At 48.4% G+C, this 13,621-nt stretch overlaps 1 protein-coding gene across 3 annotated transcripts in view; it reads left to right on the top strand.

Annotated features, from left to right (window-relative positions):
* The window catches only part of ARHGAP39 (Rho GTPase activating protein 39), a 116,512-nt gene that overhangs the window by 73,484 nt on the left and 29,407 nt on the right, over nt 1-13,621 (top strand). For all 3 annotated transcript variants that reach the window (XM_059868372.1, XM_059868364.1, XM_059868375.1), the window contains exon 3: nt 4,822-4,902. In XM_059868372.1, coding sequence (XP_059724355.1) covers nt 4,822-4,902 — 81 coding nt within the window. The remainder of the gene's footprint in view (nt 1-4,821; nt 4,903-13,621) is intronic.

The following is a 13,621-nucleotide window of genomic DNA, read 5'->3' on the forward strand; positions in this document are numbered from 1 at the left end:
AAAAATCACCTTTATTAGTGGAAAATCACCTTTTCTATTGGAAAATCACCTTAATTATGGGGAAATCGCCTTAATTATTGGAAAATCACCCATATTTGTGGAAAAACACCTTTTTCATTGGAAAATCACACTTATTAATGAAAAATCATCTTGATTACTGGAAAATCACTTTTAATAACTGGAGATCATCTTAATTATTGGAAAATCACTGTTATTAGTGGAAAATCACACTTATTAATGAAAAATCATCTTCATTAATAAGAAATCATCTTCATTACTGGAAAATCGCCTTAATTGTTGGAAAAACCACCTTAATTACTGGAAAATCACCCTTATTAGCAGAAAATCACCTTTTTCATTGGAAAATCACACTTATTAATGAAAAATCATCTTCATTACTGGAAAATCACTTTTTATAATTGGAGATCACCTTAATTATTGGAAAATCATCGTTATTAGTGGAAAATCGCACTTATTAATGAAGAATCATCTTCATTAATAACAAATCATCTTCATTACTGGAAAATCACCTTAATTGTTGGAGAAACCACCTTAATTATTGGAAAATCACCCTTATTAGGGGGAAATCACACTTATTAATGAAAAATCATCTTCATTAATAAAAAGTCATCTTCATGATTGGAAAATCACCTTAATTGTTGGAAAAACCACCTTAATTATTGGAAAATCACCGTTATCAGTGGAAAATCACACTTAATAATGAAAAATCATCTTCATTAATAAAAAATCATCTTCATTACTGGAAAATCACCTTAATTGTTGGAAAATCACCCTTATTAGTAGAAAATCACCTTTTTCATTGGAAAAATCACACTTATTAATGAAAAATTATCTTCATTACTGGAAAATCACTTTTTATAATTGGAGATAGCTGTAATTATTGGAAAATCACCCTTATTAATGGGAAATCATGTTCATTAATAACAAACCATCTTCATTACTGGAAAATCACCTTAATTGTTGGAGAAACCACCTTAATTATTGGAAAATCACCCTTATTAGGGGGAAATCACACTTATTAATGAAAAATCATCTTCATTATTGGAAAATCACCTTAACTATTGGAAAATCACCCTTATTAGTAGAAAAACATCTTTTTCATTAGAAAATCATGCTTACTATTGGAAAATCACCTTTATTCATGGAAAACCACCTTCAAAGTGTCCCAGAAAGGCTTTGGATGTACCCCTCATCCAGCCAGGCACACGATTTGATGGATTAAAACCGGATCATCCAGCTCGGAGGGTGGTGGTGGAAGGTTCATTCCCGATGTTTGGCTCCTCCCAGGCCGATCCCGACTCCTGTCCCGACCCTTATCAATAATCTGGAGATTCTTATCAATAATCTGCGGAGCCACCCCCGGCTCCAGACAAGCTGGAGGGCAGGGCTGGAGCTCCGAGGGATTCTATGGATCAAGGACAGGTTGGGAAGAACTTCCCAAAGCTCAGCAAGGCCAGGTAGCCACAGGGTGGACAAACCGGTGGCTGCCCGAGGATTTGGGAATGCTGGGAAGTGTTATCCCAAGGGCAGGTGAGGAAGGGAAGGTGGGAACACCTCAGAAGGTCCAGCCAAGATTTAATCCTCGTTTGACCACAACTGGGCAGCCTTTGGGTTATCCAGAACCTGAAAAACCTGGGAGAATCCAGTGGGGAATCACCAGGATGGAGCACGGGATGTGTGAGGAGAAAATGAGGGAGCCGGGCAGGCTTTGGATGGAGAAGGATTTTGGGGAGACCTCAGGACACTTTTCCAAAACCAAAGCCCAGTTTCCAAACCGGTCGGGTTTTTGGTTGGAGCTGGTTTGGCTTCCTGTGATCAGCTCCGTGCGATTTTATCCGTCGGGATTTCCGGGATGCAATCCGGTGCCTGTGGCCCCGTGCTTGTGGAAGCCCGTGACGCCCACTTTTGGAATTCGTTTGGGTTGAGTTTTCCAGATTATCCCGGTTGTTCCAAGTTGGCCAAGGCCAGGTTGGGCGGGAACGTCTGGTTTGAGGACACGAACTGGACCAAGGTGGAGATGGCAGGAAAACCTTAAACATGGAATGGTTCCGCTTGGAAGGGACCTCAGAACCATCCAGCTCCACCCTCTTTCCATGGGCAGGGCCACCTTCCACTATCCCAGGTCGCTCCAAGCTCCATCCCACCCAGCCTGGAATATTCCAGGGATGGAGCATCCACGGATCCTCCCATATTTCACCACCCTCATCGTAAAATTCCTCCTTTAATCCAACGAATCTGTTAGCCAAGCAAAATCCATAGGGATTTGGATTAAAAACCTTGGAAAAACAGCTGGCCAAGGGTAGGGGCCACGCCCCGTTGCATCCCTGCCCGCGGGAAGCCGGGATAGCCGGAATCCAGCAGCGCTGCTGTTTAAATATTAACCAGGAATCAACTGGGAATCCTGCCCTGGGCTCTCCGGCCAATTCCAGAGGCTGCTCGTTAATGCTGGAATCCCGTCCGGTGGTTTTTAATGATTCCCAAAAACTCGGCTCATCCTGGAAAAGCAATCCCCAGGAATGTGCAACCATGGCTCTGTCCTCCCGCAGATCCCTGAGGAAATTCCCTGCCCTGCTCTCCCCAGTCGGAATATTCGGGATGGATTCCCTCATCCATCAACTTCTTCTGCCCAGAAACCTCCTCAGGGATGGGTGGGAGGAATCCTGGAGCTCGTTTGGATGGGGATAATTAACGCTGAGGGGAAGTGGAACAGCGGGAAAAAGGATGGATGGAAACCAAGCCATGGCTCCGATGGGTTGGGAAGATCTTGGAAGCAACCACTCCGAAAAACTCCAAGAAAAACCCACCCATTTTCGGGCTCAGCCAAAATAAAGGATGGAGGAGCATGTGGAACAGAAACCTGGGATCCAGAGGAGCGGGAATTCCATCCTGGAGGGGGGTGGACCTTGCTGGTGGCAGTGGGAGGAGCTGTTGGTCCATCCCACATGGGGAATTCCGGCGTCCATTGGGTTTGGCGATCCCGTTTTGGCCATGACCGGGTTCCAGTGGAGCTTTGAGATGGAAAAACCACCATTCCCACCAGACTTTCCCCAGGGATGCTGCTGTACAGGATGGGGGTGGAGTGCTGGGAAGCAGATCCCTAGGGAAGGACCTTGAACAGCTCCAGAAACTCTCCTGGAATGACGGAATGGTTTGGGTTGGAAGGGACCTTAAAACTCATCCAGTTCCTGGGCAGGGACACCTTCCACAACCTGGCCTTGGACACTTCCAGGGATGGGATCCATCTGGATTCCACCTTGGATTTGGGGATCCATCTGGATTCCACCCTGGATTTGGGGATCCATCTGGATTCCACCATGGATTTGGGTATCAGTCTGGATTCCACCACAGATTTGGGGATCAGTTGGAATTCTTCCATGGATTTGGGGAACCATCTAAATTCTGACATGGATTTGGGGATCCATCATGGATTTGGGGATCCATCTAAATTCTGACATGGATTTGGGGATCCATCTGGATTCCTCCGTGGATTTGGGGATCCATCTAAATTCCACCATGGATTTGGGTACAGCACTGGGATCAGAGGTGATGCCTTTCTCTAAGGAATCCTGGAGAAGGAGAAGGAGGAGGAGGAGGAGGAGGAGGAGGAGGTGGAGGAGGAGGAGGAGCAGAAGGAATAATTCCATTCACACTCACTGGCGAGGAAAAAGGGATTAAGCAATTCCACATAGCCGTAATTCCAGGGCTAAATCCCATTAAAATTAGCTTTGACAGAAGCTTAATTTTGTTGCCTCCTTGCTCCACTAAAATTTTGGAGCTTTATCCTATTAGGAAGATTTGTTTCTTTTCCCTCTTTTTTTCCCTCCCGAAACCAACGTCGGATCCGAATTTTATTAATGGGCGAGCCTGAACAAGGAAACCTGGGGGGATTTTAGGGATGTTTTTTTTGGAATAAAGTTATTTCTCCAGACATTTTGCGGAGAAATATTTGCTCTGTGTTTTCCAAACGGGACCAAATCCCAGCACATTCCCGCCGGGAAGGGCTGTTAAGGCAAAAATAAACATTCTCCTGTGCTCATTGGCAGCGGGGATGGATAATATTGGAAAAGACAATGATCAATACCTGATTTTTGGGAAGTGTTGGAGGGTCCTGGCATGGATTCGTGGCCATTGGAAAAGTGTGGAGCCAAAAATACGGATCAAGAGTGGGTTTGATCCTACAGGAGCGGCTTTAAGTCCTTGAATCCCACAAAATCCCTCTTGGACTCCAAGTCTGAATTCCCAAGTCTTCACTGGAACCCACCAAATCCAAAAATCAGTTTGGAAACTCCATCCCAGACTGCCAGATGGGGTTTTTTTTTCCCATGTTTTTCCAAGTGTGGTGTCTCTTGGAGTGGGTTGGTGGTGTGACCTTCTCCATCTTCTGGGAACAAGAGCTCTGCAGGCTCATATTTAGACAAAAATGTGGCAAAAATGGGTTTTTGGGGGATTTTCCTCTTCCCATATTGACTCTGACGATCCGAGGTTGTTGGAGAGCGGGAGCGGCACTCGGAAAGGGTGGGATGAAGCCAGGAGATGTTTGGGATCTGCTCAGATGTTTTAAGGGAAAATTCGGTCTTTGAAGGGTTGGATATGATCCTGGAGACCATGGCCATGGGTGGCTTGGTCGTCATCCGGCCAACAACTCAAAATCAAAAATCAACGACTCCAGGCTCGAGCAGGTCCCCGGGAGCAGATCCAGGACAGGCGGATCCCATCCCGATGGGATTCATCTCCATGAATCCTGGAGGAGACATTGATGTGTCCCTTGGTAACTCCTCATCCGCCATTCCTGTTTTCCAGTTCGTCGCCTTCCGGCGTGTTCGAGAAAGAATACGACATTTACCGGGATTACAGCACGGAAGGACAACTCCTGCACTACAGGTAGCCGGAATTTCCCTCCGGGATCGGGGTTGGGATGGGTGGGGCAGTGAGCGTCACTGATGTTTTATTCCCGAAGGATTTTCCAATCCTTCTCCTCATCCCTTCCCTTCGTGTGTTGCCCTTCAGGTCTTTGTGGAACTCCAAAAGTCCTCAAGGAACCCAAAAAGTCCTCACTGAACCCCAAAAGTCCTTCTTGAACCCTACCATGTCCATCTTGGGCCCCAAATCCTTATTGAACACCCAAAATTCTCACTGAACCCCACCAGATCATTGCTGAGCCCCAAAAATCCTCAATGAACCCCAAAAAATTTTCATTGAACCCCAAAATTCCTTCTTGAACCCCAAAATTCCTTCTTGAACCCCAAATCCTCACCAAACACCCAAATATCCTCACTGAACCCCAAAATTCCTTCTTGAAACCCAAATCCTCACAGAACCTCCTAAATACCCTAACTGATCCCCAAAATTCCTTCTTGAACCCCAAATATCCTCACTGATCCCCAAACATCCTCCCTGAACCCCAAAATTCCTTCTTGAACCCCAAAAACTCACTGAACCCCAAATCCTCATTGAACCCCACCAACTCCTTCTTGAGCTCCAAAATTCCTCACTGAACCCCCAAAAATCCTTCTGGAACTCCCCCAAGTCCTAGAACTCCATATCCTCACTGAACCCCAAACATCCTCACTGAACCCCAAAATTCCTTCTTGAACCCCAGATCCTCACTGAACCCCAAACATCCTCATTGAACCCCAAAATTCCTTCTGGAACCCCAAATCCTCACTGAACCCCCAAAATCCCTTCTGGAATCCCAAATCTTCACTGAACCGCAAACATCCTCACTGATCCCCAAAATCCCTTCTGGAATCCCACCAACCTCACTGAACCCCAAAATCACTGAACCCCAAAATTCCTTCTTGAACCCTAAAACCTCACTGAACCCCAAACATCCTCACTGGTCCCCAAAATTCCTTCTTGAACCCCGAATCCTCACAAAACCCCCAAAATTCTCATTGAACCCCAAAATTCCTTCTTGAACCCCAAAACCTCAATCCCAAACATCCTCATTGAACCCCACCAACTCCTTCTTGAGCTCCAAACATCCTCACTGAACCCCAAAATTCCTTCTGGAACCCCAAATCCTCACTGAACCCCAAACATCTTCACTGAACCCCAAAATTCCTTCTGGAATCCCAAATCTTCACTGAACCCCAAAAATCCTCACTGAACCCCAAAATCCCTTCTGGAAGCCCACCAACCTCAGTGAACCCAAATATCACTGAACCTCAAAATTCCTTCTTGAACTCCAAATCCTCACTGAACCCCAAACATCCTCGTTGAACCCCAAAATTCCTTCTTGAACCCCAAATCCTCATTCAACCCCAAACATCTTCACTGAACCCCAAAATCCCTTCTGGAACCCCAAAACCTCACTGAACCTCAAAATCCCTTCTGGAACCCCAAATCCTCACTGAACCCCCAAAATCCTCACTGATCCCCAAAATTCCTTCTTGAGCTCCAAAAATCCTCACTTAACCCCCAAATTCCTTCCTGAACCCCAAATCCTCACTGAACCCCAAATATCCTCAGTGAACCCCAAAATCCCTTCTGGAACCCCAAAACCTCACTGAACCCCAAAATCCTTCTTGAACCCCCCTAAGTCCTTCTTGAATCCCCCAGGTCCTCCCTGAACCCCAAAGTCCCCGCTGGACCCCACCAGGTCCTCGTCAAACCCCAAAAGTCCAAGATGAGGATCAGGCCGGATTTTGGGGATTTATGGAGTCGCTCCCTGCCTGGTTGCTCCGGGTTTTGGTAAAACCCCAAATTCCTGGATTTTTTCCAGAGTGAGGATGAGTGGAGGCACCTCTAGCTCTTCCTTTGCTTTCCCTGTTGGAGATGGTGACCGGGAAGGCCGGGATGCTCCTCATTCCTTTTCCCGGCACGTTTTCCAGCAGTTCCAAGCTGGTCTCCATCACATTCCATCCCGCCTTTCCCTGGAATTCACTGCCTCTGAATGACCTCCTGGGAAACGTCGGAATTAATTGCCACCTAAGGAAGAGAGGAAAAAATTCCAACCTTTCCAGGAGGGAGAACCAGGAGGGCGATGGGATCGGGTTTTTATCCTCGCCAGCCGAACACTCTCCATGAATCCATGGACAATGGACAACCTGATCTCACCCGTGAGCTGGGCAGATGAAATTCCAAGGAAGGGTGGGAAGGAGCAAGAACTGGGAAGTGTGGAGGTGTTTGGTTGGGAAGCAGGGATTGGCAGTGAGAGCCAAGCCAGAATCCGGCAGGATTCGTCGGTGATGGGGACAAGGCGGATTTGGGCTGGTGGCAATTAAAAGCTTCGGTGTCACGAGCTGTCGGCATCAGCTGTGCCCCAGGAGACGCCTCCGTCTTCCCAATCCCATAAAAACCCATGGATCAGCCCTGGCCGCCCTTCCCCCAGCCCACCACCAGCCAAGGAGCTAATTAGCAGCTTTGCTTAATTAGCTGTGAGTGGACGTGCTTTGGTTTAACCCCGTGAGCGCCGCGAGCCGGAATCGGAGCTGGTGGTGAATTCCTGTTCATGGGATTAATTGTGAGGGGCGAAATTAATCGTGGGATCATGGAATGGGTTTGGGTGGGAGCACAAAGATCGTCCAGTCCCAAACTATTCCAAGGGCAGGGACACCTTCCAGTATCCCAGGTTTCTCCAAGGCCTGTCCAACCTGGCCTGGGACACTTCCTGGGATGGAAGAGTGGTGGCGCTCCAGGACCTTTGGACAGGGATTGGGAAGTCTCTGGTTGTCCCAACATGGAGATGAGGAATTTGGAGCAGGATGGAACCCAACCAAAGCTTCGTCGATCCATCACGGAGTGGGATGAGCCCCCAAATGTTTCCAGTGGAGCTGCCACAGCTCCCTCACTTCCAAACTCTGTGAAACAATCCTGGACATTCCAGGATCAGCTGGAAAATCAGGTCTGGAAGCCAACAGCCTTCCCAGGTCTTTCCAACCCTCTTCTCCTCGAGTCTGGCACTAATTCCAGAGGTTTTCTTCTGGAAAATGGCAGAGGGACAGAGGATTGAGCCCCACAACTCATCTGTGGTTCTCTGGTGGGTGGGAAAGCGTGGTGAGATCCAGGTCGTGGTTCCTGCCTTCCTCCATCCCCTCTGGCCGGGAAAGGAGAAGCTGGAGAACTTCCAGATGTTGGGACAAAGAGTGGGATCAAGGTGGCTTGTGGAGAGAAGCCGGATATTGACTGAGAAATCCCGTGGGATTCAGCTGGGGATCCTCACCCACGGAATCATCACCACCTCCTGGTGGATCACCCCAGGAGCTGCAGCAACATCCTCGGGAGCAGGGAAGGATTTTTCCACTTCCTTGGAGCTCCCGGCCAACAATTCCTGTGGGAGATTTTTCCAGTGTAACGAAGATTAGTGGGCGTCATTAAGAGGGTGACCTCGTGCTCCATCTGCCCGGAAGGCTTTTGTCGGGAAGCCCTGGAATCCCAAATCCCATCATTCCCAGTCCCTGCCCTTAACCCTTTCCCTCTTCATTCCCTGTGGATTTGTGGTCCCCGGAGCTGCTTCACGTCCTCGTTCCGTCGAGGGAGTTGAACTCTTTGCTAATCCAAAACCAATTAATCAATCAATCAATCAATCTTCCCATTGGGAAATCCGCTTGTTTGTGGGAGAAATCCCAAATTCCTGTCTTCATCCCGTGGTTGCGTTGGCCAATCAATGGATGAAAGGTCCAAGGCTGCCCAAGCTGGATTTTAGACCAAAAGTCTTCAACATCAAGGACCTTCTTCTCCCTTTCTCCTCTCAGCAGCAGGGGTGGCACCAAAGTTCTCCAAAGCTGCTGCAAATCCATCATTCCAGGCTTTGGAGCTGGAGAAGGTGCCCTGTTGTGTTCCAGCTCTTTGTAGAGAGCTGGGATGTCCAATCCCTGAGCAGGGAGAATCCTGGAATTCTTCTGTGGGTGTTCTAGGAGAGCAGGATGGTGGCTGCTTCACCTGCATGGGTTCCTTGGCTTTGGTCTTCCTCCATTTCTCCTGGACTTCCACACCCAGGAATGTTGGAAGAGGTCTTCAGTCTTCTTGTGGTCAACAGGAATCACTTCACAGCCAAGAAATTGGGGAAAAGAGGAGAGAATTGGGGCTGGCTCCCAAAAATCCTGGCACCGCCTTTCGGAGCTCCACAGAACCTCACGTGGAGGCACCTGAGGTGGTTTCGGAGGTGGGTTGGTGTCTGCCGGGGTTTGGGAGGTGGTCGTGGTCATGGGGCCACCTCTGTTTTGGGAGACAGCCGCAATTTGCCAAAAATTTGTAATTTTTCATCTGTTTTCACCTTTTGGCCTTCATGGGGGTTGCTGGATTCATCTCCAGCCATGGGAATCTTCAGCGTCCAAGTCCTGCCCTGGCCATGTTCTGCCCTTCTCCATCTGGATTTGTTGTCCTAGTGCCACTTGGATTCAGGGAGTGGATGTAATTTGGCAGAGTTGCACAAATTCAGCCCCAAAATTCAGGATGGGACTTGCAGGAGCTTTGGAGAGACCCAGGAAGGAGGTGAGGAACCACCACACCGGATTTCGAGAGCGGTTCCAGCCACGAGTTCATAAATGTGACCATTCCTGATTTTCAGAGGTCAGTCCATTCCCTGGTTCCCTTGGAAGTGAGGAAGAAGAGCAGAACTGACACCAGTGATTCCCTGGGGAGCCACGAGGTGAAAATCCCATCTTTTGGAAAAAAAAGGGATGAGGGTTGATGGTTGCTCTTGGTGGTATCACAGAGGTGGGACCTCCTGGGCTGGGCTTTCTGCCCAAGCCTCATCCAACCTGGCCTTGGACACATCCAGGATGGAGCAGCCACAGCTTTTCTGGGAATTCCATTCCAGCCCCTCTCAGGGAAGAATTCCTTCCCAAAATCCCCCCCAACCCTGCCCTCTGGAAGTGGGAAGCCATTCCCTGTGTCCCATCAAGCTGGAGACACAAGAGGGGGAAATGCTTTGGTGGGGGATGTGAAATCCACTCGGAACAGGCGAGAGCTAAAAAAATTCCCCGTTTTTGGAACTCTTTGTGGCGCTGCCGGAGCCAGCAGGAGCAGATTCCCTATTGATCGGCTATTTCGGGAAATGTCACTTCTGGTCTCTTTGTTCTTCCCAGCTGATTCCTCAGAACCACAAAGGCTCTTCTGTGCTCCTTTCCCAGCATTCCCTCCTCCCTCTCCAATCTGGAAAGATCTCCTCTTGTTTTTGGTGACATTTGGGATTTTGGGAGCTGAGCTATTTTTGGGGGATTGCTTCAATTGGGGGATTTGGCATCCGTGTCGTCTGTGCCCGGCTCGGTTTTTCTGGTCTTGTGCTTCCTCCTGGTGGGTTCCTGATGGGATTGATCCCGGAGGAGCTCCCTGGAGACCACGCCGGCCGTCGTGGATGTCCCAAACCAAGAGGTCAAAGACGGGTGGAGAAGGTCCACCCCGAGCTCACCTTCAGCAAGGTGATCTTGACCTTCAGCCAAGGGACTCGTCAGGAGCGATCATCCAAGTTCATTTCGGTGTTTCCTCCTCACCTACATCCCATAAAATCCTTTGGTTATGGATCCGTGGCCACCGACGTCCTGACCTGACCATCCCACCCAAACAGCTGCCGGAAAACGGCAAAAATTCATCCTCCTGGAAAAAACTGGGAATGGGATGGTGAGGGATGGTAGGGGTGGTTTTCTCCCTCTGGTCTTGATCAATTTACGGTATTTATGTTAATTAGTGCCCGATGGCACCGGAGCAGCAGAACCTCGGAGATGTTTCACGGAGAGATTTGGTGTTGAGGGCTTGGAGCTGAAAGTGATCCCATAGCGCCATCCGGAGACAGGGATTGGACAATCCCTGTGAGTTTTGGGAAAATGAGAGGAATTTTTTAAATTTTTTTTTTTTTTTGGTGGTATTTTGATGGGTGTAATCCTTTGGGAATATTTTATTTGGAGAACGGAATTGTGTGCAGAGGAGCTTCGGGGAGTCATGGACATCCACCAAACCAAGATTTGATGTCAACAGAACTTTGGGCTTCAACATTCCCGTTGCTCCAAAATTCCTCCAGAAAGACCAAACTGGATTTTCCCCTTCCTGGATATCCCATGGATTGTGTTGTATCCATCAAATCATCCTGGAAAAGTTTAATCCTGGCGCTCACCTTCTCCCCAAATATCCATTTTACTGCCCAAATTATGCAAATTTCTCCTCGCTCCCTCTGCTTTTTCTGGGAATCAGCTTCAGCCAATCAAAAGGCTTCCTAAAAAAAATGAACTCCAAGGAGGAAGTGACGCTTCCAAAAGATGGGAAAAGGGATTGGAAGTGTGGAAGAAGGGTTGGAGAGGCCGTGGTGGGGTTGTGAGAACTCCAAATCCCACAAAAACTGAGAATCGAGGGCTTGAGCAGGAATTTAACGTTTGAAATTTTAGAATGTAGAATTTAAAATTCCAGTCCAAGCCCTGGGATATTGATATGTATGGAATTCCACAGAATTCCATGTCGATTTTTGGGAACAGCACAACTTGCAGGTGAAGAACAGCAAAACCTTAAGGATGGAGGATTTCGGGATTTCATCATACAGCTTAATTTAATTACAAATTAACATAAAATACAAGTTTTTGCATGATTGTAGAGGCTGGATTCCTGTCCTGAGGACCTTTTCCCAGCTGGAAAATTTCGGATGGATCACGGGCGGCTCCAGGTGGAAGCCTGGACGTCTTCAGGCTCTGCTGCTCACCTTTCCCTGCTTTTTTTCCCGGAGATTTTCGTGCAGCCGGAGCGGCGCCGGGCACCGTGCCAGGCACTGGGAGGGTTTTTTCTGCTGCCGGCTCATCCCTGACCCCGGAGTTCCCAGCGGGATGCGCTCGGAGCAGGCAGTGCCCAGCTGGGAGGGAAGAGGGGCCGGGCTGCTTCCCTCATTCCCATCCCAGTTTAGCCCTGGAAAAGGGAATTTTAAGCTCAGGTGGAAGGCGGAGGGAGGAGATGCTCCCAAATCCCTCGGCCGGGCGAGGAAGGTGAGGAAGAGCAAGGGCACAGGGGGAATTTGGGATTTTGGGAATTTGGGGTGGCACAAGGAGCTGGGATGGTGGGGGGTGCCCAGGGATCTCTTTTGCTTTTCCTGGAGAATCCTGCTGCGTTCCAATATTTGAATTATTCAAATCTGGGTTTTTTTCCCAGGGAGGGGAAAATCCACTTAATCCCAGCTCTAAATTTTAATCTTCACCTGCAAAGTCTGAATAACACAGGGACAGGGGAAGAAATGCGTAGTTTGGGTCGGTTTTGGAAATATTCTTGTTTTTAAAACCTCACATCGCCGCCTCGTTCCTTCAAAACTCAAATAATTTGGGTTTAAAATAATGGAATTATTTAAAAATAATTCTGCTTAAACGCGGCTGTGATTTATTCCCTCAGTCCCACCTTGATGGGGTGGGGCCGCCCCTGGGCTCCGTTAAAAGCATCAGGAATGTGAAAAATCCATAATTTTGGTTGTTTTCTTGGGATTTTAAGGAATTTTAAGCTGTGCATGGTCGTAATTCTTGCTGGAATGAATAATTATATGCAAATGAGGGGGGTTTACCTGCAGGTGTGGGGTCTGTCCAGAAAAAACAACGGGAAGCAAAGGAATTCCCGGATGAGGGATCCAGGTTTCTCCTCTCCCCTCCATTGTTGACTTCCCAGAGGTTGGAAGAAGATCGAGGAGGAGGCGTTGGAGCAGGGAAAGAAATTCAGGAGAACATGGAAAAATCCTGCCTTAAACCAGATGGGAATTATGTGGGAATCACACAAATTTCCAAAGAAATGGATTTCTTGGATAGGAGATGCGGAGGGATTTGGGAAGCGGTTTTGTCATGGAAATGTACGGAGTAGAAAAAAATCTTCCCCACGTGGAGAAAACAGCAGGGAGAACCCGGTGCCAAGCCAGAAATAACAGGAATACTTGGAATTTCTGCCGGATGCCCCGTGCCAGCATCCCTTGAATTTCTTGGAGCGGCCGCGCTGCTCGTGGGCAGAGATTTCAGCCCCAAAATTGCCTTTTTGGGATTCCTTTTGCCAGCAGAAAATTCCTTTTATTCCGTGGCTTGGGGGAGGGGGGGGGCACTAACCATAATCCACGGAGCTTTCTGGAATATTGCTTCCCGTTATTTAATGTTTGGGATTGAGAACTCGGCCCGGACGAGGCGATTGGACGGAAGCGCCGCTGCTCCGCTGGGGATTTTCCTTCGGATCCGCCGCTGCCAGATGCCGCGGGCTGGGATATTAATGCCAGCTGCAAAGCTGGGAATTAAGCAGTGGTTGCACCTGGTTTGAGTGAAAACACCTGGATTTAAGAGGGATTTGGGGTCGGGTTGGGCATGGGGAAAATGTGGAAAGGTGGATTTCTGCAGGGAACTTCCAGATCATCTCATTCCAACCCTTTTCCATAGGCAGAGACGTCTTCCACTATCCCAGGTTGCTCCAAGCCCTGTCCAACCTGGTCTTGGACACTTCCAGGGATGGGACAGCCACAGATTCCCTGGGAATTCCAGTCCAGTTCCACTGGGAATCCTCTGTGGATCTTCTTTGTTTTCTTTCCTCACGATTTTTGGGATCTGTGTGTAAAAATCAGGTTATTCATGAGGATAAAAGATCTCCAGAAGAAACACGGAACCATCCAAGATTTTTGTGTGTGGCTTGAGCAGGAATAGCAGATTTTTCAGGAGCAGAGCAA

This window comes from Haemorhous mexicanus, chromosome 1 (assembly GCF_027477595.1).
Source record: "Haemorhous mexicanus isolate bHaeMex1 chromosome 1, bHaeMex1.pri, whole genome shotgun sequence".
NCBI classification, from domain to species: Eukaryota; Metazoa; Chordata; class Aves; order Passeriformes; family Fringillidae; genus Haemorhous; species Haemorhous mexicanus.